Source organism: Emys orbicularis, chromosome 8, assembly GCF_028017835.1.
Source record: "Emys orbicularis isolate rEmyOrb1 chromosome 8, rEmyOrb1.hap1, whole genome shotgun sequence".
Classification (NCBI taxonomy): Eukaryota; Metazoa; Chordata; order Testudines; family Emydidae; genus Emys; species Emys orbicularis.
The window spans coordinates 25,273,352-25,299,091 of NC_088690.1; the positions used below are offsets into that span (position 1 = coordinate 25,273,352).

The following is a 25,740-nucleotide window of genomic DNA, read 5'->3' on the forward strand; positions in this document are numbered from 1 at the left end:
GATTAAAGTCAGTAGTTGCTGACAATAAAACAAAGATTTTATTTTTATTTAGATTTTACAGAAGATTTAAGGAAATCTAACATCATTTTTGTAGTTGGTAAGTAAGAGCCTTAATATAACTATTCCATTTGCAGCTGTTAACAATGGGTCATACAGTTTTGATTGTTAATGTATGTAGATGAAAGACTGAAAGTGGGGGGAGAAACACTGACTGACAAGCTTCACTTGCTGCTCCTCAAAATCTGACACACTGAAGGAATCCCCACTGACTTACGTAATGCTGACATCATCACCATTTTCAAAAAGGGAGCCAGGGCCGACTGTGTCAACTATTGAGGCATTGCCCTCCTCTCCATTCCTGGGAAAATCCCTGCCAGAATCTTACTGAATCGCCTGCTCCCACTTGCAGAGGAAGTACTTCCAGAGTCCCAGTGTGGCTTCAGACCAACACAAGGCACCACGGACATGATTTTCACAGCCAGGCAGATCCAGGAAAAATGTCAAGAACACCACCAGGAGCTGAATATGGCCTTTATCAATCTGACCAAAGCCTTCGACTCTGTCAACCGTGAGGCTCTGTGGAAAATCATGTCAAAGTTTGGTTGCGCAAGTGAATTTATCACCATTGTAAGACTCCTCCATGACCAGATGACTGCCTCCAGGGCCGGCTCCAGCTTTTTTGCCGCCCCAAGCGGCGAAGAGGAAAAAAAAAAAAAAAAAAAGCTGTGATTGGCAGCACTTCGGTGGCAGCTCTACTGCGCCACTTCATTCTTTGGCGGCCGGTCCTTCCCGCCGAGAGGGAAAGAGGGACCCGCCGCCAAATTGCCGCCGAAAACCCGGATATGCCGCCCCTTTCCATTGGCTGCCCCAAGCACCTGTTTCCTGCGCTGGTGCCTGGAGCTGGCCCTGACTGCCTCCATCCTGTGCAGTGGTTCTACCTGTGGGTCCTTTGTCATCTGAACTGGTGTAAAACAAGGCTGTGTACTGGCAACCACCCTTTTCTCCATTTTATTAGCAGCTATGAAAACATTAACCCAAGACCATCTACCACAGAGCGTTGGCATCCAATATCGGATTGACGGCAACCTCTTCAACCTTTCTCATCTCTGTGCCAGAACTAAAGTAGTATCGGCAACAATAACCAAACTCTGGTACGCAGATGATTGTTAGTCCCTCTGGTTGCTCCACCATAGGACGTGCATGCACCTGCACACTTGTGATTGGTAATTTTAGCTAGCAGTGTCTGAAGGTCCAGACCTGTGCACCATAAACCCTTGTGCTCTGGTGCAAGGTTATATAGGGAGATGTAAACCTGCTTTCACTCCAGTTCCTGCTCAGCCGCCCTTGGCTCAGGACAGATCATAACAGTGTCTGCTGCTAGCTTTGCAGTTCCTTCTTTGTGTTCTTTATGTTACTTTTCATTAGCACACTTTGTGCTTTCAGAGGGGTCCCCCTCCCTTGAACTCTTCTTTCTGCAGTCAGGGCCTTCTGCCTTCGGCTGTTCCCTCGATGGAACAGGTTATGCCAAGCATTCCAGGCTTCAAGCCTTGTCAGATGTGCCACAGGTCTTTCTCCCTCAGCAACAGACATTCCAGCTGCTTCAGAGTCCCACATACGATCCAAATGCAAGGTCTGAACCAGCTTTAAAAAGCAGATCTGTCCAGACCTTGCACCTCAGGTAGACAGAAGTGCCTTCTCATGGAGCGCTCACTGAGGTTCGATCCCACCCTGTACATCAGCCTCAGCCACTCAGGTCATTCCAATGCCTTCAGCCTCAATTAAAGATTGTGGGGCAGCTCCCGAATCAAATATTCCAAGAAAGAGTCCACATTACCTAGAGGGACTCCTATAAGAAGGAAAGTCATCTCCATGGCCAGAATTTAGGGAGACCTTGCGTCCCAGTATGGGTACTGTTGAGGCTTGTGCGAGCCCCAGTACCCATCAAGATGAAGCCCATTTCATCCCATACCAAGGGATCTCTTAGAAAATCACAGCTGTTAGCACTGAAGTTGGTACTGGAAGATGAGCCCTCCAGACACAAAAAGAACTCTAAGGGACTCCTCTAAGAACCCTATATTGACCTCAGTATCCTTCTCTTCAGGTTGCAGCCATAATGACTGTACCTCAGCAGTCCCCAGTCCTCAGCTCACATACCTACAGGGCACAAGGACTGCACCTCCGTACCATCCCCAGTTATGGTGGAACACTGCCCAGGCTCCATGGTACCGATTAGGTTCCTTTCTCATGAGGACCTCTTGATCACAGAGGAACCAGACTCTTCCTCCTCAGGGACACTGAGAGGGATCCCTCCCTGGTACCATCCCACCTGTCAGCACTGGAGCTTTAGCACATAGCTCAGCCTCCCAAAGGTGCATCTCTTTGGAAATCCAATGGAAACTGCAGACACTTGTGCTTATGGTAGAGTCACAACTCAATGGGGATACCCTCTTAGTCACCTGACATTACACCTCCTCTGTGCTTACCCTCCGACACATGATCCTCCGGGTTCTAAACAGGAACAAGTGGTCGAAATGTTCATAGCTCCATGTTGGCCATGACAAATCTGGCTCTCAAACCTGCTTTGCTTTTCCCTGTGAATGCCACTCTGATAATGGATCTCCTGACCCAAAACTTGGGCACCACAGCCCAACATTTCTGTATCTCAGAGCCTGGATCTTCAATGGTTCTTGGGCATAGAATTGGACTGTTCCTCCAAGGTTAAGAGAGTACTTCTGGGCAGTAGGAAACCTGCCATGAAGAAAACCTACCTGCAGAAATGGAAGCATTTCCAGGTCAGGCATGCTCATCAATCAGTAACTCCTATGGAATGTCCACTCAGGCATTGTTTACTACCTGCTGGACTTGAAATCACGAAGTTTGTTGTGTAGCTCTGTGAGTACATCTAGTGATCATTATGGGATTTCACTCTCTGTCCACAGATTGTTTTTGTACACTGTACCAGTCAGGTTACCTCAAAGGGTTGTCTAATTTGTTTCCATAAATCAAAGAGCCTACTCACTCCTCCTTGAGACCTTAACCTGGTTCTTAATGCACAGGTAAGTAACCTCTCCATTTGCATATTAATTCTTGTAAATTAAAAGCATTAAATTTGAAATAAAGCCATGCAAATTAAGGTTTTGCAAAGATCAGAAGACCACATTTCTGTACTACAGGTTTTTTAAGCCCCATTTTTGTACTAAATATGAATAGACCCAGCTCATTACTAACCTGTATGTATATAAAAAGTGAGGTTGGACTGTTGCACCGTTGCTATGGTAATCCAGAACTTTCATAAAGGGAAAATGCACAATGTTTTGCTTCATACTTTTTGAAAAACTGCAATCCTATGTTATACAGTTACAGCAACACTTTTTCTCTCTCTGTCTCATTTCATTGAGAACTCATACGTGGGTTTGTATAAAACAAGGAACTGTGAAGTGTTCTGTAACAAATTTAAGACATTTTATGTTTGTGAGCTGTCCACACTCAGACAATGTTTTTCTCACATTTATTCTTTAGTTGGTTGTTTTATGAATAATTCTTGACCTCTCTCTCATTTGCAAGTAGTTTATTTAAAATATTCAACATCTGAAATTATAGCTGTTTTTCCAGGAGACAAACACAGGCATATGGTATGTTTCTTTTGCCTTATTGCATCAGCCTAGCTCTTAGAATCAGGTATTGTACTTGGCTAAATGAATTCAACATTTCCTTTCCATGAAGCTCAAAAATTAGAGGAAAACACAGGTAAGCATAATGTTTAAGAAAGGCACCAGATTCTAACATGATGAGATTAAGTATCTAGAGAGACAGGCTGAAAAAGAGAAGCATAACTGACAGAAAAGTACAGATCAGTAAATATAGTTTATCACAGATCCTAGAGACTAAAAATAGGGATTGCAACACATCTGGGAAAAACCCATTAATTTGAAAAAAAGTCACTCACCAGCATGATTTCATAAGGATATTACCACTTTTTGCTATTCTGTTGGCTAAATCACAACAAATGATCCTCTTTTTTTAAAAGTATATTTTTCAGTAAATTGCTTTTCAGAGAATCAAGGACTAGGCAGGCACCATTCAAGTTTCCCCATGCAATCACCATTATGCACCTCATTTCTTACATTTGGCACCCTATGCTGCTTTGTGCCAGTGTAACAGAAGTGAAGAGTTCTGCGTAGCCTTGACAGCATTATTCTATGGGATTTGTAAGTGATCTTGTGATGCCACCATGTTGTCATAGAAGAAGATTCCAATATATAGGTCCTATTTGTCTTCCTCGGAGTATTGATATTTAAACTGCCTTGGCTGCCTGTAGGAGTACTTCTTTCATGGGCACAATGGATGTTTCTCAAAGACAATATCTGGTCTCTGCAGACAAAGAAGCTCTGGCTGCTGTTATTTATTTCCTTGGAGTAATGCACAGAGGGCTCAGTTCTACAAACATTCACAAGAGTAGTGCAGCTGTGGTCAATATCACTTCTTACACAGGGAAGAGTCGCTGTGTGAGTGTTTGCAGGATCACAGCCTAGCAGCCCAGTCCAATCCCTGCTGAAGACAATGGGAGTCTGTAGAATGACTTCACAGGGAGTTCAACTGAGCCCTTAAAAGTATTGTAAAGGAACTAGCTGTAACAGCATATGCAAAAATTCTGCTCTTCCCAGTGAGAAGGACAGAAGGACTCCTACTACCCCAATTGCCTTCACTGAAGAAATCTGGACTTTCCATGCTACTGTCTTCCTGTCTCAAGAGAGACAGGAAACCAAGCCACTTGTAAGAAGGACTTTAAAAAAAATTAGCGTTTTAATCGTTTACATAATAATTGAAATAAATATGCACATCTGCTGTAGCTGACAAGTTGAGACACTGTTTATGAGATAAAAAAAAATCGCTAAAATCTAATTTCTCTCAAACGTCTCTAGTAAGGGAACGAAAACATGGACTGATTAGCAAAGATTTACATGAGGGTTAGAGTAGGAATTAATTGGAAATGCAGTCAAGTCAAATTAATTAGACAACGACATCAATGTTTTATCCAGACAACCAAAGCAAAGATGTAGAATCAGAAAGGAAAAAATGAGAGACATAACAGCAGGGTAATAGACTACGACAAGATTAATTTATTGAATTTAGAAATACAAGCTGAAGAGACAATCGTGAAATTAGATATAACCAAATAAATTAGCAAAACATGAGATTTTTTTGGATGCTCGTATTTTACATTTTTGTAATTATTGCCAATGACTCAAATTGACTATAGCTTAGCTGCACACAGTAGTGAGCACCCTCACAGTCTTTGAACAATGAAAATCTAGTGGATAGCTTTTAACCAGTTTCACTTACTTGATAGACTAACACCACATCTAAGAAAACCAGCACTCATACTGGCTTCGTGGGCGCATGCACCAGACATCCTCACCTTCTGCCAGAATTTGATACAATACAGTAGGTGACCAAGACAATTCCCACTCTAATCAATGAGAATATATGTCCATTGACTTCATTAGAGTCTGGATCAGATGCTAGGCACTCAGCTGTATTTAAAGATTAATTAGTTCCCTTGCTAGCAGAATTTTAAAAGTGTGTTTGTGGGCAAACTGGATCTAAAATGAGATTAAAGATGCATATACTGTTTTGTAGGCATTTCCCCCATATATGGCATAGCCCTTCCCTCTGACAGTTGCTTAATAGTTTATATTAAATAACTATTTGAGGACTAATATGTGGCAGGGTTGGCCATTTAAATGATCCTATCAAATTGATCCCTCTGTGACAATCAGTGCCTACAATGAGTGCAGGGCTGAAAACGGTTTAACTACAAGCATAAACAGAACCAGATTGTTTTCAGAAGTGGCTCAAGACGCTTTCTGATTGGTACTGGAAATAGTTGGTCCCACTTACACTTAAGGCATTGTTAGCATGGTTCAGCTGCACCCATTGGTCTTGGCTGTACTGGCAACATTTACCAAAGAAAAATAATACGGTAAAGTGTTTAAAATGCTAAATAGCAAGGTTTTATTCATACCAGATATTTCAGGATTTTAATTCCTCAGTTTCTGACAGATCTGCTCAACAGAGCTAAGTAGTCCTCACAGGGTGTTTCTTCAGCTACCTGTTTTCATGGTGTCTCTCTTTCTCACTCACTCACACTCACACACACTTTTTTCCACTACATGTACCTTTAATCCGCTGTGTCCAAACAGAGCAGAACATAGCACAGGTGTACCACAGGAGGAGCCTGTCATACATCTAATCTCCTCAACCCAGCTTACCTTCAGCGCTTTCCCTCTACTTCATGTTCCTCCCAATGAGATGTCCTCCCAGTTACTGAGTCTCATTAGCCCAGCAGTTATGACCAACTGTCAGTAATCTCCACTACCAACAGATTGATTAGCTCCAATTCAGCCCGTAGCCATCTTGGTGCTGTGGCAACTTCAGTGACCAGGATGCTACAGCAAGCACTCTGTCCAAGTAGCCATACCTAAAACCATTCTAAGTGCCATAGCTAGAAGATGATGGTTGTTGCTTTCTGCAGTACTCCATGGGAACTACTCCCCTACAATCATCCTCATTAAGCACTGGATATCCCTTTAGCTTTTCCAGAAAGCACATGAAGATTATTTTCTGTTTTCAGCCAAGATGATCTTTAAAACACAGGATTTCAGGGAGTGGCTTAAAAGTTCTGGAATTTAACAACATTTGGAGACCTTTTCTTTAACTTGCATTCTGGTTTCTGAGCCTTTAGGATACACTCAGGTCACATTTTCAAGCTTTTCTCCACAATGGAAGGGCTAGGAAAATAGATGAAAGCCAAGATTCTCACACTCATTTGACTCCAAGAGCTGGAACTTTAAATAAAACATCCCATATCATGAAACTCTCAATAAAGTCACAAGAGTTTCCAACACTGAAGTGTCCTTAAGACATTTCACTTACTGATGCATTACTTTCTCTCGAAAAGGCTCTGGGATACTACATTACAGGAGTCTGACTCCATTTACAGACTCACTGTTTGTATCACACGCCCGATAGAGCACAGAATGTTTGTTCCCAAGATTAACCTTACAGAGAGATGCAATAGGCTTTATTTCAGAGTGTGTGGGGGGGGGGGAGAGGGCTGTCAAGCGATAAAAAAAAATTAATTGTGATTAATCACGCTGTTAAACAATAATAGAATACCATTTATTTAAATATTTTTGGATGTTTTCTACATTTTCAAATATATTGATTTCAATTACAACACAGAAGCCAAAGTGTACAGTGCTTACTTTATATTTATTTTTCATTAAAAATATTTGCAATGTAAAAAACAGAATAGCATTTTTCAATTCACCTAATACAAGTACTATAGTGCAATCTCTTTATCATGAAAGTTGAACTTACAAATGTAGAATTATGCACAAAAAATAACTGCACTCAAAAATAAAACAATGTAAAACTTTATAGCCTACAAGTCCATTCAGTCCTACTTCAGCCAATCGCTCAGACAAACAAGTTTGGTTACAATTTGCAGGAGATAATGTGGCCCGCTTCTTGTTTACAACGTCACCTGAAAGTGAGAACAGGTGTTCGCATGGCACTGTTGTAGCTGGTGTCGCAAGATATTTATGTGCCAGATTTGCTAAAGATTCAGATATCCCTTCATGCTTCAACCACCATTCCAGGGGACATGCATCCATTCTGATGACGGGTTCTGCTTGATAACAATCCAAAGCAGAGTGAACTGATGCATGTTCATTTTCATCACCCGAGTCAGATGCCACCAGCAGAAGGTTGATTTATTTTTTTGGTGGTTCGGGTTCTGTAGTTTCTGCATCTGAGTGTTGCTCTTTTAAGACATCTGAAAGTATGCTCCACACCTCGTCCCTCTCAGATTTTGGAAGGCACTTCAGATTTTTAAACCTTGGGTCGAATGCTGTAGCTATTTTTAGGAATCTCACATTGGGACCTTCTTTGAGTTTTGTCAAATCTGCTGTGAAAGTGTTCTTAAAACAAACATATGCTGGGACATCATCCAAGACTACTATAACATGAAACATATGACAGAATGTGGGTAAAACAGAACAGGAGACATACAATTCTCCCCAAGGAGTTCAGTCACAAATTTAATTAGCACATTATTTTTTTAATGAGCATCATCAGCATGAAAGCATGTCCTCTGGAATGGTGGCCAAAGCATGAAGGGGCATATGAATGTTTAGCATATCTGGCACGTAAATACCTTGCAACGCTGGCTACAAAAGTGCCATGTGAACGTCTGTTCTCATTTTCAGGTGACATTGTAAATAAGAAGCGGGCAGCATTATCTCCCGTAAATGTAAATAAACTTGTTTCTCTTAGCAATTGGCTGAACAAGAAGTGGGACCGAGTGGACTTGTAGGTTCTAAAGTTTTATGTAATTGCACTCAAAACCAAAACAATGTAACAAAAAAATCTACAATTTGTAAGTTATACTTTCACAATAAAGAGATTGCACTACGGTACTTGTATGAGGTGAATTGAAAAATACTGTTTCTTTTGTTTACCATTTTTACAGTGCAAATATTTGTAATAAAAAATAATATAAAGTGAGCACTGAGCACTTTAGATTCTGTGTTGTAATAGAAATCAATATATTTGAAAATGTAGAAAAACATCCAAAAATATTTTATAAATTTCAATTGGTATTCTGTTGTTTAACAGTGTGGTTAATCGCGATTAATTTTTTTAATCACAATTCATTTTTTTAGTTAATCATGTACGTTAACTGCAATTAATCGACAGCCCTAATATATATATATAAATATATAGTACCATTTATATTATAAAAAATTAAAAGCTTGAATATACAAAAGGTTAGTGTATTGACAGATGCAACACAGACACACTGATGCCTCAAAGTGCATTGATAGCCAGATGATTCCTTTCTAATCACTGATATGGCTTAAGGTTTTATTAGCATCAGTCCTGAGCTGCACCATCCATTAAGAATATTCATTTTCTATTTTGATCGGTGTGAATCTGCTCTCTCACTAAAGGAGATTCACATTTCCAACACAGATGAGTAATGGATAAATAGAACATCAGCTAGCTAGGAGAGCCAGAGAAAATGTTCCTGTTTGTAATTAACAATGTTTTAAAGAAATCTAAGCGTCTCTAGCCTAATGATGATTTCCCCTGTATTATCTTTATTGATTGCATACACATAGCTGGAAGGATGGTCTTGTAGTTTGATTTAGACCAGTGGTTCCCAAACTTGTTCCACCGCTTGTGCAGGGAAAGCCCCTGGCGGGCCGGGCCGGTTTGTTTACCTGCCACGTCCGCAGGTTCGGCCGATCGCGGCTCCCAGTGGCCGCGGTTCGCTGCTGCAGGCCAATGGGAGCTGCTGGAAGCGGCGGCCAGTGCGTCCCTCGGCCCGTGCTGCTTCCAGCAGCTCCCATTGGCCTGGAGTAGCGAACCGCGGCCACTGGGAGCTGCGATTGGCCGAACCTGCGGACGTGGCAGGTAAACAAACCGGCCCGGCCCGGCCTGCCAGGGGCTTTCCCTGAAAAAGTGGCGGAATAAGTTTGGGAACCACTGATTTAGACACTGGACTGAGACTTGGAAGGATTGGCCTTCTGTTGTATGTTCTGCCACAGACTTGCAATGCGATCTTGGATAGCTCACTTAATCCCTCTGTGCCTTGGGTTCCATATCCATGAAGCGAAGTAGTAATATTAGCCTGCCTCAAAAGTGTGTTGCAAAGGTAAATAAATTAATTTATGAGGTGATCAGATAATACAGTGGAAGGGGCCATAGCAGTAAACACTCATTTCTTTTTTAAAGTGTTAGATTACGAGAGAAAGCTTAGAAGAATCTTATTCTTACCCACATCCTTTGTTCAATGTAACAGTTGGTACAAAATAGCTTTAAAAGAAGAGTGATAAGTATTAAATGACATATCGCTCCAAGCAATGGTAAAAAGTCTTAACAACTTCATAAGCACTCTCTCTACTGTATTAGTTGGAAGGAAGAAATATTCTCCTGAAACAATATCATTTAAACAAAACACAAAAATAGTAATATAGTCTCTTTCTGCACTTTTTTGTGTGTGTGTGTATAAGCTAAAAGCAATAAACTCCAAACAGAAAAATACAAACCATACAAGACAGCATTTTTTATTCCTTCTCGTCCATATCACCCGCTCCCCCTTAAGCGTTAACCAGTCCCTCTTTCTGGTGCTGAGCCCAATGGGAGTCAGCTGTGCCCAGTGAGGGTCAGCTGTGTCTAATTAGCTCACAGCTGAGAGCACCTCCCTCAGTGGATCTTGATTCATTGCTGGCAATTAACCCACCAAAGTTCAGCCCTTAGTCCAGCTCGGCAGTATCCTACCTTTGCTCTTGTCCATGGCTTATTAACTCTGATTTTACAACTAACACTCATCTAACAGCATGTATATTCATACTGGCACAGATCATGAAGTAAACATTATTTTCTTGTCTAGTCTTTTGGCCACAGGTAGGTCTGTGATAATAAGCCTTCTGGACCAGCAGCCAAAAGTGTGGGTGTTCCTAAGAAGAATATTAGAAGTGAACTCTCCCTACTCTTTGCACTGGTTGGTTTAAGATTTGTAAACTTTCATTGTTGGACCTTGCATTGAGTGTTGTACAATATGAAGGGATGTTCATCTGCAACCCCCCAAAACTCCTCAGCTAGAGAGACCAGGGTTTAGCAAATCAGGCAATGGGGACAGAGCATTCTGAACAGTGAGATGAAGAAAATGGAACTCCACCATGTGGCCCCACCTGCTTCTGGGCTTGGTAGGAGGAAGTAGTTTCTGCACCTCCAAGAGTAAAGGGGCTGTGACTGGCCCTTGAGTTGAATGCTGGAAGCGTCCTTCCACCTTCTCCCTGTGCACCTGTACAAAGGCAAGACATAGGCTAGCCCTAAACCTGAATATTTACTCCATTTTTTTTTATTACTGTGTTACTTTGTTACAAAGGGACAGTTTCTAATATAAAGAGCTACATCCTACCATCCTGCGGTCTTTGCACCTTCATTCGTGACTTGCATCCCTTCATTCTGAGTGCAATTCTGTGAGGTGCTTAGTGCCCTCATTCCCATTAAAAAAATGAGGTTCAGGCTTAAAAAACAAAAAGCCTGCTCTCACAACATACAAGCTCAAAACTGTTAGCATTCTGGGACCTTTCCTGGCACAACTTACATCGTTTAGGGAACTGTGCAATTAGTGGCAGGAAAGAAAACAAGAGGTATAGGACAAAGAACTTCAAACATGGGAACAGTGTTATTGTACTTTCCATCACTGGGCTTCCTAGCCTCCCATCATGTTATTTGCATTCATATTTCTTGTACAGTTTTATCTTCGAAATGGTTGTATAATTAATTATGGTAGCACTTAGGGAATGTCTACACTGCAAGTAGACATTCGCGGCTGGCCCATGGCAGATGACTTGTGAGGGCTCTCAGGGGCTGTTTAATTGCAATGTAGACATTTGGGTTTGGGCTGCAGCTTGAGCTCTGGGATCCTCCCACCTCGCAGGGTTTTAAAGCCCAGGCTCCAGCCCCTGCTGGAAAGTCTACACAGCAATTAAACAGTCCCTTTGCCTGAGCCCTGCAAGCCCAAGTCAGCTGGCACAGGCCAGGGCAGGTTTTTAATTGCAGTGTAGACATACTCCTAGAGGCCAAGATTGGTGCCTCCTTGTGCTAGGCACTGCACAGAGTAAGAGATGGTCCATGACCCTAACTGCCTACAATCTAAATAGACAAGACACAAAAGGTGGGAGAGAAACCAGTAAGGAAACTTGCCCAAGGTCACATAGCAGGTTAGTTACAGAGGTGGGATTAGAATCCAGGCTCCCAGGCCAATACCTTGTCCACCAAACCAGTGTTTCTCATAAAAAGTATAAATTACTGGAAAACTCAGGGTCCTCTGTAACTCACATTTTCTCTATGAGATGGTACTCAATATTTTAAAAAATATTAATTTACTTTTTTGGAGAATAATGACCAAAAAAAAATAAAATGTGATTTTTTTTCTTTAAGGCAACCACAATCTTGGGTTCCTGCCGGTGGCTGTTTTATATATCAGTATTGTAAATGCACAAAATCAATTAAATTTATGGTAACAGATTTAGGATTAAATAAAACAGTCAACAGTAAAATGTGCCAAGTCAATTCTGTCCTGTAATTTGTAACTAATTGTAGAAGGAAGCAGGGATAGTTCATACTTATCCTCTCAGGTCTGATCATGCAGTCCTGAGCTTAGTGGCAGTTTTGCCTCTAGAAAAAACTGCAGAACTAGATCTGCAATTGTCAAAGTTTACACATATCTGTTTTTCTTTTTTTTTAAATTGCCAGTTGTCTACTAATGATATGTAGCACTCAGATGATCATCTATGAAGAATGTGTATAGCCAGACACATTTAAATCCAAACATATATTCCACACTATCCTTGTGAATAATGACACATTCATACTGTGTATGTGAGTTTGCTTAGCCCTGGTCTACACTGGGAGGGTGAGGGGGGGATCGATCTAAGTTACGCAACTTCAGCTACGTGAATAACATAGCTGAAGTCAACGTACTTAGATCGACTTACCGTGGTTTCTTCACCGCAGTGAGTCGACTGCTGCCACTTCCCCGTCGACTCTGCCTGCGCTTCTCGTGGTGCAGGAGTACAGGAGTCGACGGGAGAGCGCTCGGGGATCGATTTATCGTGTCTAGACTAGACACGATAAATCGATCCCCGCTGGATCAATCGCTGCCCGCCGATCCGGCAGGTAGTGTAGACACATACCCTTAGAGTTTAGCTCTTTATGGTCATGACATATTTAAAATCAGAAAGGATGAGATTAAATCAGAAAGGATGAGATTAATATTGCAAGATGAACAGCCAGTTGCCAATGATCATTCTGTTGCTGGTTAACACTCAGCCATCTTCCAAAAACATGTAGGTGGAGCAAAAAATGACAGCATACAAAAACTGATAGTATTCAACAGTGTTTTACGCCTTTATTACAAAAGCAAGGGCACATGTTCCTACTTCAAAACATGGCATAACTACTGGGCCATTGTGAAGACTGTTAACTGATTATTTCAGGGTCTTTGCTCTGTTCTGTTTGAAAAATAATGTGAAAGAAATTGCAGTGGAAGCTCCGTACCTGAAGGTTTCTAGCTGCAAGTATCTAACTGTTGTTTAATGTGCAGCTTTATAAATCTAGTATCTTTATTTGGCAAGTGTCAAGCACTGTGGAGAGTGCACTTTCTTCTGTTTTAGAATGCTACATTAATGTAACAAGACATTGAAAAAGACACATTTTGCAACAGTGTTTTTACTGCACAAAATACTGTTGATTTACAGTTAAGATTACTTAAGTGCCAATCTCATCAGTGCACTCCCTGAAAAGCAAGGAGAAGTTTCATTAAGGGAACCTTCTTTCACATACCTTCCCACCAAGACATCTCTTAGCCAATCACACTAACAAACGCCAGGCTTCCAGCACTCCTAGCTCCCTTCAGCTTCCCTGACAGACAGAAACACAGCATACACGTCAAATTCCTGAAATTCACACTCTAATGCAAAACCTGAATGCCAGCCTCAACACCATTACTGTGGCCGTAGGGATGTACGTGTCTGCTGGTACATGCTATATGTGCCTAAAGAAAGTATGAGGCTGGTGTTAAGGTTTTCCGTTAGAGTGAGTTTCAGGAATTTGGTATATGCTTACAGTCTAAAAAGGCAAAAACAGAGGAAGGACGGAGAGAGAGGATGTAATGAACAAGCAACGTGCTCGAGATGATGGCAGTCACATGGCACATTAATGCCAGGGCTGGTCTTTTTCATATTTGTTTACATAACTGTTTTATTTATATTTTTAAACTTTGTTTGGGGGCACTCTGGGTTGAGGAAAGGGTTGTTGGTGTAAGAGAGGAGTTGGTAAAAGGAGAGGAAAACTGAGGGGGAGCCGTGTAAAAATGGGAGGCGGGAAGAATGAGCTGGAGAGAGCACAGTGAGCTGGGGGGGTGAGGTAAGGCAGCTGAAGGGCTGCAGAGGTCTGGGGGGGGGGATGAACAGACAAGGGTGATACAACATATGAGGGGGAAAGCTGAGTGAATATGAAATCAGGAGGCTGTGAGGCTCCTCCCCATGTGGAGTGAGGAGGTGAGGCTACTGTGCCTAATGCACTGGGCAGGACTCTGTCGGGCTAGCTGGCTCATATTTACCACTGAACCCTCATCTGTAGCTGGTACCCAGATACCTAGGCCTGGATCCACAAAGGTACTGAGTTGCCTTAATCCCAGTTTTAGACTACTGTAATCCCTGCTCAGCAGCTGCCCCACAAGTGCCAACTTTCTAAAGTGCCAGGGGGTGCTCGCCCCCTGGCTCTGCCCCAGGCCTTGCACCCACTCCACCCTATCCCCCAATGTCCCACCCTGCCCTGCCTCTTCCCACCCCCCTGCCCCAACTCTTCCTGACCAGTTCCGCCCCTCCCTCCCAGCCTCCTGCTTGCATGCGTGCTGTGTCCTCCCTCCTCCCCCCTCCCTCCCAGCCTCCTGCTTGCATGCCGTGAAACATCTGATTATGGCAGGCGGGCGTGTGGGGAGGAAGGGGGAGGTGCTCATCCGTGGGGCTCACCACTGGGGGGATTGAGGGGAGCGGATAGGGGGGCTGCCGGTGGGTGCTCAGAACCCACCATTTTTTCCCGGTGGGTGCTCCAGCCCTAGAGCACCTATAGAGTTAGGCACCTATGAGTTGCCTAACCCTGTATGTGCCTAGACTCACTCAGCACCTAAGTTTTTGCAGTAAAAATTTCCTAGATGCTTACATTTCTGCCTTTGGGCCTGCACAGTGCCACCTCACACAAGGCATCCGGACACCTATCTTTCTAAAGGGAAGAAAATGAGGTTATCCCAAAGATTAACCCTTCCCCCAAAAACATTCCCAGTGAAGATGCAGCGCCTGATGCTTTCATTGTATGTTAACAGTGTTCATTGTGACTCTCCAATAAAAGGCACCGCGTTTATACAAGACAAATGCATTCTTTTGTCACTGTTACATTCTGGCCAAATTTCTGTTCTCAGTTACACCACTGTAATGCCACTGAACGATATCTGTCTGGGGCAGCATTTTCTTACAACTCAATGTGAAGGCCTGGAACATGGATACTTTTGTGCTTGAAGGGGATTGATGGCTAAATTCATGAGTGTGTCAGCCCATATTTGTTCACTAAAGCAATCAAGAAAGAAAAATGGATGAATCTTGGACTCAGTCACATAGTGGAGTAGTATGCATAGTATTTGGATATTAAAGAGTTGACAGCGTTGATTGCCAACCTCAAACGTTCAAAAACCGTGAGTCAGACACCCAAATCATAAGGTTTACTTTTAACGATTATACTGTGGTTTTGGGCTGTCTTGATTTTTGAACTCTCCCTTGCCCCCATGTGCAACAATGAGAGTGTTACTAGCTCTCCCAGATGTACAGAGTAAGGTGATTTTTTGGTGCCTACTGCAGATGCTCTCACCCTGGAAGACCCAGCTGAGGTCTAGTTACACAGGCTTGTATAAAATGCTGCCTGGTAATGGTGCTGCTGAGCTTCCAGCTTCTCCCCAAACCCAAATATTCTAATTGAGCAGTTCTGCCACCCCAGACCCATATCTGCCCATCCCACAGGCTGGCAATTAAATTCATCCTACCCACTCCCCCCTTCACACACACACACACACACACACACACACACACACACACACACACACACACACACCAACTCTGCCCCTTTCCTAGCTTCATATAGGCCCCCCACACACCTCTCTGCTCTTCCTGCAGCTCCAGGAGTTCTTCACCCACCTCCCAGGCTGGTGAGGGGCAGCTCCAGGGGTTCTTCATCCCCTCACCCCCTTCCCAGGCTGGTGGGAGGCAGCTCCCAATGTTCTTTGTCCCTTCGCCCCCTTGTCAGGCTAGTGTTGCAGGGATGGAGACGTGAGGGAGGAGCAGACTGACCCATTATTCACAGGTGGGAAGGGGGAAGCAGCGACCCTAAGCTGTCCTGAGCCACTGGTTCCTTTCTGCTTCTTCCTCCTTCCTCCCTTCTCGTGACAATGGCAGTGGCTGCTCCCTCTCCTCGCCTTGCCAACCCAGAAATGTCTCTCAGCTCCTGAGAGGATGGGGGGGGGGAGCGGAACTCTGCCTGCTTCCTGCAGCAGCCCTGATTGGCTGCTCTTTCCCAGGAGGCAGGTCCTGGGAGAACCAGACGCTCAGATAGGGTTTTCCCCAGGCAGGGATGAAAACAATTTTAAGGCTGGAGCATCTAGTGAGACTGACTCCAGAAGGGCTAAAGTCCTGGTGCCCCAAGGCTGGCACTGCTCTCTGGTGGCCAGCTCTCTCAGTTTTTCCATGCGTGATGGGATTCTGGCTGGGCTGGAGCCTTTCTCCTGATGGCCTGAGAGGCTCCAGTGCTCTAACAAACTTGAGCTCTGCCTGCGGGAAATCCCCCTCTGACTGGCTGTCTGCCCCCTGCCCTGCCTCCTGGGGTAGAGCAAGCAATTAAAGCTACTGCAGAAAGAGCTCCCTCCCCACACCCTCAGCTCCCAAAGCTATTCTCAGTTTCTCACAGAAAGAGAGAGGGGAAGAAGGAGCAGGAAGAGGCCAGCAGCCTTCCTCTCCTGTGAGCAACAGCCCCAGTTCATCAGCTCCTTCCCTGCAATGCCCAGCCAGGGAAGGAGCAGTGGTGAGGCTGGGGGGCCTGGGCAGATGTGGGGGAAAGGGGAAGCTGGGAATTAAGTGCTGGTCAGGGGTCTGGTTGATGTGGGAGTGAAAACTGCTGCAGCAGGAGCAAGTCACCTTTCCCAGTAAATCTGGAGTGGACAGTACTAATGGACAGTACTAATTGTCACTCACACATCAGCGATGGGCAGGAAGAGTTCAAAAATCAAAAGACAGACCACAAACCACAATTTATTTCTGGCTTTCTTTAAACTCTCATGATTTGCCTCTGGAGAACAAACCAGTATCTCCCAACACTGAGGAGAATGAACAAAGCTTCCAGTTTAATCTGTCAGCCACTGGAATGGACAAACCACAAAAGAAACTGGCTCCCCCTGGGGAAGGGGCGAGCAGAATCTTCTGCTACCTATTGGTGCATCTCTGTACAAGAAAATACCATCACTTCTTGTAGTGTGTGGGCCGTCAGGTCACAGTTAATTAGCTAAGAAATTCTATGCAGTATCTGCCTGGTAATTTACTGCCATTAAGTTACATTGCTTATTCCAAGGGCCTCCACTGGTACACCAGTGTGAAATCAGTGTGAAAGGAGAATCTGTTAATGGCACTGAAAGTTACACTGATTTCTGTTCCCCAAATAGTTACCACATAATGAAGAGAAAAAGGAATAACTTATTTTAAGAGCTAAAATCCTCAATCTAGGGGCTTGCTCTCTTCTCAGCAGTGTTACTTACAATGGTAGTACGTTACGAGGCAGTTTCTGCACAGAATGCTTTAAATAACTATGTACTTGAACGCCCAGTCAGTACAAGAAGTCATGTTATTTTCATTACATTTTCCCAACTGCAGTGATTAATAAAAAGGCCAATTGTTTAGCTCCCCGCAATTTCTGTTTCTAACTCTAGATTTTTTCCCCCCTCATGAAGGTGGCCCTGGCTCTGGCAAAGGAACCCAGTGTGAACAATTAGCACAGAAATATGGATTTACACATCTGTCTACTGGTGACCTCCTCCGACGTGAATTAACCTCATCATCAGAGAGGAGCAAACTGATCAAAGACATCATGGAATGTGGCGAACTGGTGCCTGGAGTAAGCTGCAGTTTCATTTGCAAAATAAAGGGGGCAGTGGGTGTCCCTCAAAAAGTGTGGAAATAGGAAAGCAGCACTGGTATGTATTCCCATCTGAGGGGAAGTAAGCCTAGAGCTTGGTAGAGAGGATCCCTAATTCCCAGATATGTGGCATTTCTCTTTCTTTTGTATACTGGTGACGTAGTTATCCCTTCTCACACCATACCCATAAATTCCTTATGGTAGATTAATTATTAAACACAATGGGCCAGATTGCAAGCTACCCCTTGCAAAAGATGCAACACAGAAGTAGCAGCAAAGGGAACTTTATGCCACTTTTACAGCTTCCAAATTCTGGGCTGGTCCCAGAGCTGGCATGGCCTTCAGTGTAAATTGGAGCATCCCTAGCAGCTATTTTAATTTACATTAACTGCAATGGCTCCCTAAGGAACTGGCTGGCAGCCCAGAATAGCTGAGCGCCAACTGACAGGGACTGTGAAGAGGTGTAGGGGCTGTTATTTCAGTCTCTGGCCAGGAAATCCCTCTGAACTACAATAATTCCCAGATGCGGGGCGGAGGGGCGGGAGAGGTCCCTGCACTTTACAGCATCTGAGCAGCATAACGGGGCCAGGCTACAGGCCAGAATCAGGGACAATATGATGTGCAGCAAGTGCAGTTAGATCAAGAGATGTGTGTGTTAATAAAAGGCATCAAGAAATGCTGCCCATAGGAAATTAAAAGGAGTACTGAGTCTAGCTTAGTGTTGTTATCTTCCCCAGTTTGTCTGGTGGGACAAACTCTCTTGTCATTTACAACAAGATACCATGACATTGCATTGACACAATGTGATGCTGTGTCAAAATACAATCAGATTGTGAAGTATCATTATAATGTCATAAAGTTTCATGGTCCACACAGTTCAGGGCACCCGCACCTGTATTTCCCCACAGTGATCGAGCAAGGGCACTCTCAGGTTTCCAGCTCCTCAGTTGTTGCCTTTCTGGATGGGGACCAGTGTCTCTTTCCCTTCTGACTGGGGTATTTCCAGGCTGCACAGCTTCCTGCCTTCATTGTGTTCTTTCCAGCACAGACAGGTTGCTCACCAACACCTGCTTGCTTTCTCATCAGAGATGGTTAGGTGTAATTGCTACAGTTATAAGTTACCACACAGCACTTCCTATGCAAGCCTGCTTTATTCTTAGGGTAAAAACACTACAGAGAAAACATATTAAAAACAATAAAAGAACCCACACACATGCTAATAAGCTTACCAGAATTAACCCTAACATGGATTCTGACACGAGCAGTCCTTCCACTCCCCTCCCAAGGGGATTCTTTGTAGTTACCAGTTCATCACAGCTTCAGCTCAGAACAAGCACCCAGTTTTATGGGACCTCAGTAGGTCCAGTCCTTTCAACCCTATGCTAATAATTGGGGTCCTCATGGACTAGGGCTCCTGTCCATTTGCAGGATCAGGAGGAAGGCCATCAGCCAGTTTAAAACCAGGCTAGTTATCCAAAAACCATTTCTTTGCTTGTTGGTTCCTGGAGAATCTGGTTTGAACTAGTATATACAGACCTTGGGGCAGAGGGGTGTCAAAGGGCTGATAATGGAGGAATTACATTAGCATCCCCCTCCCAACTTGAGAAGGTGGATAGGGTGCCATAGTAATACATACACAACTGCATTTTAATACAATGTACTCCAAATGTATTAATTCAGTACAGTTTAACTTACTTCAGTAAAGTTTATCTTAATTCCATAAGGTTTGTTCAGGCTATTACAGGACAGTGTCAGTCTGTCACAGTCCCCAGATAGATTTTGAGACTCAGATATGTCCCACAACAACAGCACATCACAACAGGAAAGATCCTGGAAAATCCAGAACAGGTTTTGTTCTGACCCTGGTTCTGGGTTTGCATGACATAGCTGTTCCTGAGGGAAAGCTATTCCTCCCCTATAGCAAACTACCCTCTCCCTGGGCAGCTAGAAAAAAAAAAAGCCAGCTTTCAAGGGACCTGCTCGAAGCAAAGCAGAGTTATGGTAGTTCGTGAAGACATAGGATTAAAGTCCATGTGTAAAAACTGAGCCCTTTAAAGGAATATTTATTAGTAACCAAAGAATTCTTTTTCTTCAATACAGGATATTGTTTTGGCGCTACTGAAGGAAGCCATGATTGCCCGTTTAGGAGACACAAAGGGATTTCTGATTGATGGGTATCCCTGGGACGTGAAACAAGGAGAAGAATTTGAATGCAAGGTGAACATCTAGTTATTTACCATTATTGCTGATATTAAAATTCAACTTGCATCTGACACACAAATCAGCTACTCAGGTCCCTATTTTTGACAGATATGACTCTTTATAAGCCACTGTTCCAACTTGTTGGCTAAGAGAGTAGAGAGTTGCTATTGATCACTGGGGATCTGGAATGCCAGCAATACAGTGAATCCAGCTTACTCCGCCAATTATATGGTCTCTGCAGTGCCAGAAGGAATAAAAATTGATTTTAGCCATTTAAGTTACATTAAATACAGACGAGAGCAATTCTGTTTAGTAAGATATTGCCATTTTGAGAGTCACTTTTCTCACTATAGCTACACCTTCAGTTTGCTTGTGCTGCTACTGCATCTCTCATCAAAAGGCAATGTGGGATAACAGAATTTCAAGCACTATTAGATGCATTATTAAGCTCTCTCTTTAAGTTGAGTCAGAGCTCTCAGTGCCTGCAACCATTGTGACTGAGCAAAGCACAGGCCAAATTATTGTGGTAGGTAGCATGCTGAAATACTCATAAAAGAGCATTTTGCAAGTTTTTGTATGGTAGTTTACAAAGATTAAGGAAGCTATTGATTTTTTCACTGTGCACAAAGATCTACAGAGAAGTCTCAGTTATTGATTTCTCAGCCTGCAGAAAATATTCCATTCTCTCTAAATAAGTGCCTGGATTGAATTTGCACAAGCTCACTAGCACAATGAAAAAGCAGAACAGGAGTGGCTGATTAGTTTATATCCTGGAGGAAAATAATTATTATGTATTCCATTATATTGCACCTTCACTCTACACATTCTCTTGTAACTCATTTAAAATGTTGTGAAGACTTATTGAGTCATCAATGGACCTTTAGTTGCTTTATATAGATTCTGTTCACTACAAAAGAGTCACAACAGCCACAGGAGGTGGGAGAAATGGCTTCAACACCCAGTCAAGATAATTAGTAATAAAGTTGGGCAGGTCACAGATTCATTTTTGGTCCATTAGTGCCTCCCTGTGCACAAAATTAAGTAATTCTCCCATGTCTCTTTCCAATAGTGTGTGCCAATTTAACAAAGGGACTCCCACAGAAATGTTCCCTCTCTGCCTCTGATAAACGCCACATGTATTTGCATGTCTTTGCAGAGTGGAAGGGCAGGACTGGAGAAACTCTGTATCCAAGGGGAAAGGGGCAGGGGGCAGCACCACTGGACAAATAAACTTATAGTGATTGCACTTATTGGAAGTGACTATACCTGAAATAGGATCGGAGTATGAAAACCCTTACTCAAATGAGTAGTTCTTTCTCATGCAAATAGAGTAATGAGTAGTGTAAGTAAGGAACATTCAACTGAGCAAAGGTTTTCATTTCAGGCTCAGGCTTCTACTCAGTACATTGATAGTTCAGCTGTGTTTGATCTGTGTAACTTAAATGGTGTGGGAGGAGATGGGGGACATATCCTACCCTGGAAAATACTTAGAACAGACTGACATGAGGTGCAATCAGATTCATTCCAGAGGCTGCATGTTTGGATTTTTTTTTTTTAAACCTTCAGCAGAATCCCAAGAGGAAAAGTTCTCTGGCAGTAATAGTGGGAGGGGGCAGGAAAGCCATCCCTTCAGTTTGGTGGCAAAATTTTAATAAAAGTTCCCAAGAACCATCTCTAGCACGTCAACGTTCTATTGGCGAAAGACAGAGGTAGTAATCATGATTCCTTAAATTGAAATATTGATTCACAGACCCAGAGAACCTCAGTTATCAGAGGCCAGAACTCTGCACCCACTAGCCTTGTTGATGTCCCACGCAGCTGTGAAAACTCATAATACTTTATGGAAGTATTTAACACTGAATAGTCCAATTAACGCCCCGTGGCACTGATCAGCACAGCAGAGTGTAAAAGCTGCAAAGGGCAACTTCCAGCTGAGACAAGTTTAGCACAGCTCCTACAGACTTGCCCAAAGGGGAGCTGCCTGGTAGTGTTGAGCTGCCAACAGATCATCAAGGTCCCACTTCAAACCTCAGCCCTCTTAATGTGCAGAATGGACAGCCAGAGTCCAGTTACCTGATGAAGTGCCTTCAGTGGCCTAACTGAGTGAGTTCCACTTGCATATCTGGCCACCATTTAACTCACACCTCACTAGGGTGACTGCCATTTCAAAATGTAAGAACAGGACAGATGCAGGAACCCCCCTCTCCCTCCATGGCCCTGCCCCCCCTTCTTCACCTGGAGGCCTTGCCCTCCTGGCCAAGCCAGAGCCAGGCAGTGGTAATAGCCGCCCAGGGAGCCCAGGTTGCTGTGGGGAGCCTCGGACCCTCCACCTGCCCTGGGTGGGGTGCCGGGTTGTCCAAGAACAGCCCATGTCCTTGCTCCCTCCCATGTCTGTGCCACCCAAGGCAGGTGGAGGGTCCAAGGCTCCCCACAGTGGCCCAGACTCCCTGGGTGGCTCTTACTACTGCCCAGCTTCTGGCCCGGCCAGGGGTGGGGCCTCAGGGGGGAAGAGGAGGAGCATGGGGTGGGGCCTCATGGCAAGAGGGGACTAAGGCCCACCTCAGCCCCACCACCAGGAAGAGACTGGCGCCGCCTCGGGCAGGCATGGAGTGGAGCCACAGGGAATCTGGGACAAATGCTGACCTGGAGTCATTTGAACTGGGACTTGAAATGTACATTTCGGGACTGTCCTGCCCAATCAGGGATGGGTGGTCTTCCTACACCTCACTGACAGTTTTAGAGAGCTAACACCCAGATGGTGTTAGAGGAAGTTAAGGGAAGGGCATATGCTCAGAGGCCACCTGCTGCATAGCACTGCTACAGGAGGGACATCTGAAGGATCCATATGAGCGGTGAGAGATGACAGCTAGAGACAGAAGATCAGATTCTGTACGGGTCTCCAAGAGACACAGCCCAGGGCAAGGGGGAACAAAGGTGGCTTTGGGCTGCTGCAGGGGCTGAAATGGCCCTCAGTGTAACTTAGACAGCCCTGGAAGCTCCTAACCTGCTGCCCACTCTTTGTGCCTATTGCTTGAGGTGCAAGTCAGAATGGCCTGAACAGTATGTGCCATGACCCAACTCAGTGCCTGCTCTTGGGGAGTTTTCCCTCAGCCCCTTGTGGGCTGTTTGCAGCCCCTACTCATTGCCAGAGCAGCATGTAGGGACTGGAGCAGGGGAAGGAATCCCTCCCAGAATTCCACAGATATTGTCTCCTGGATTAAGCTCTATGGCAGTGGTTCTCAAACTAGGGCCGCCGCTTGTTCAGGGAAAGCCCCTGGCAGGCCGGGCCGGTTTGTTTACCTGCCGCGTCCGCAGGTTCGGCCGATCGCGGCTCCCACTGGAGGCCAATGGGGGCTGTGGGAAGCAGCGTGGGCCGAGGGACGTGCTGGCCACCCTTCCTGCAGCCCCCATTGGCCTGGAGCGGCGAACTGCGGCCAGTAGGAGCTGCGATCGAAATTACATAGGGACAGTTTGAGCAGTATCTTACTCTGCAAGTAGTCCTATGGAAACATTCTAAAGACCCAATGTATTGGAGTCAGTGAGAGTTGAGGGCACTCAGAAGCATCCTAGAATTGTTCCATATCCTGCATCATTGGGCATTGTGGGACAGATTGTGCCTCCTTTATATGGAGCAGTACCGTTGAGCTCCTTTCCACAGTATCTGAACACCTTAAGTTGTCAATGGATTTTATTCTCACTGCCCCTCCCCCCGCCCATGTGGTAAGAATGTATTATCCCATTTTTAAGATGGGGAACTGAGGCCAGACTAAGGCCTTCAAGGAAAGAAGGTACCTTTTTTAAAATCATGTGTTAGCTAACATATGGTAATCAATACATGGTAATATCCTAGCATGGACAAGGCAGTTGTGGTTTTAACACATTAACAGGTCAAGAGAAATACAATAGAACCTCAGAGTTATGGACACCTCGGGAATGGAGGTTGTTTGTAACTCTGAAATGTTTGTAACGCTGAACAAAACATTATGGTGGTTCTTTCAAAAGTTTATAACTGAACAATGACTTAATACAGCTTTGAAATGTTACTGCACAGAAGAAAAATGCTGCTTTTAACTATCTTAATTTAAATGAAACAAGCACAGAAACAGTTTCCTTACCTTGTCAAATCTTTTTTTAAAAACTTTCCTTTTCTTTCTTTTTTTTTAAGTAGTTTATGTTTAACACAGGATTGCACTGTATTTGCTTTTATTTTTATATTTATGTTTTGGTCTCTGCTGCTGTCTGATTCCGTACTTCTGGTTCCAAATGAGGTGCGTGGTTGACCGGTCAGTTTGTAACTCTGGTATTCGTAAATCTGAGGTTCTACTGTACTAGGCTCCACCTAGTGTTTACCTCAATGTGCTAACTTGTTAAAGCTACAATGGTCTTGTTCACACTGGGATTTTATGGCATGTTGGCTAACGTGGTTATAAAACCTTTTTTCCTAATGTGGGTGTACCCCAAATGACTTGCTCAATGTCACACAGAAAGCATGTGACAGAGCAGAGAATTGAATTGGTGTTTTCTGAGTCCCAGTGTCTTATCCTAACCAGTGGCCCAGCCTATCTTACTATGAAAGTTATTTCAGGAATTTCAGTGGGACTACACGTAGGGATGCCACCCAACATGGGTAAGGATGGCAGAAGCTTCTCTAAAGAATATCAAGACATTCTGGTGAAGAACCTCTCCAAACAAGCTCCCACGTTCACTAGTGTTTTCCCTCTTGGCTCACAGTAAAAAAGGAGCCTGATGCTCCTGTGAAAAATGAACCACTGAGATGCCAGGAGAGTTGTAATTACTGTGGTTGCTCAGTACACTAAACCCCTAAGGTGCCAGTAGTGTGCTTAGAGTACCACAACTCAGAGGCAAGCACTGTAGGTGCAGTAGGCGCCATCCCTGGTGGGTCCCAGTAACCACTGAGATATATGGCTAAGTGAAAGGGTATTTTAAGGCTGGCAGGAAAGGGGACGGTTGCTAATATCCTAGGTACTGAGGCTTAAACAGTTACAGTTCGAAGTGATCAATATCAGTTCCTGTTTGGGTCCCTGGGGCAGTACAGTCAAGAGTCAGGACCCTACAGGCCTAGTGCCTGGGGTGCCCTCTACAGTCCAGTTTCTGCTCCAAGCAAATAGGTGCTTGCAGGTTTCTAGGCCAGGCTCAATTAATGCCTCTCATTGGGGTTCCTCTGCACTCGCGCCTGCCCAGTCATTGCTGCTCCTCCATAAGTCCCACACAGAGCTGCACCCGGTAGTTACAGCCTGTTCCACACGTGGCTCTGCATACATGTAGGGTTGCCAATTTAGGTTGGACGTATTCCTGGAGGTTTCATCACGACATAATCTTTCATGAAAGATTAATTTTTAATTCCTGGAGACTCCAGGTCAATCCTGGAGGGTTGGCAACCCTACATACAGTTCCTGGGGATAACTCTATGAATTCAGCTTCTTTCCAGCTCCCTGTTTGCCATGTGGCTGCTGCTTCAACTTTCCTGCAGCTCCTCACTTCCCATACAACCACTGTTTCCAAACAGAGCCTGGAGTGGCAACTTCCTGATTTGTGACCTTTTCCCTTACCTGGCCAGAAAGAAGAGGGATGTGCACTGGGGAAGGGGCTAATGGGAGTTGTAGTCCCCTGCTTGGTGGATGCATCACATAATTCATAGGGCTCTAAATGTAGGAGCCTGGTTGAATCCAAAGCAGCAGAAAGAGAGCGATCTGCATCATAGTCATG

At 44.2% G+C, this 25,740-nt stretch overlaps 1 protein-coding gene across 1 annotated transcript in view; it reads left to right on the forward strand.

The window, feature by feature from the left end:
- Window positions 1-25,740, forward strand: part of AK5 (adenylate kinase 5) — a 161,646-nt gene that overhangs the window by 115,555 nt on the left and 20,351 nt on the right. Inside the window, exons 10-12 of the mRNA XM_065409668.1 lie at window positions 53-97; window positions 17,627-17,790; window positions 19,912-20,028. Coding sequence (XP_065265740.1) covers window positions 53-97; window positions 17,627-17,790; window positions 19,912-20,028 — 326 coding nt within the window. The remainder of the gene's footprint in view (window positions 1-52; window positions 98-17,626; window positions 17,791-19,911; window positions 20,029-25,740) is intronic.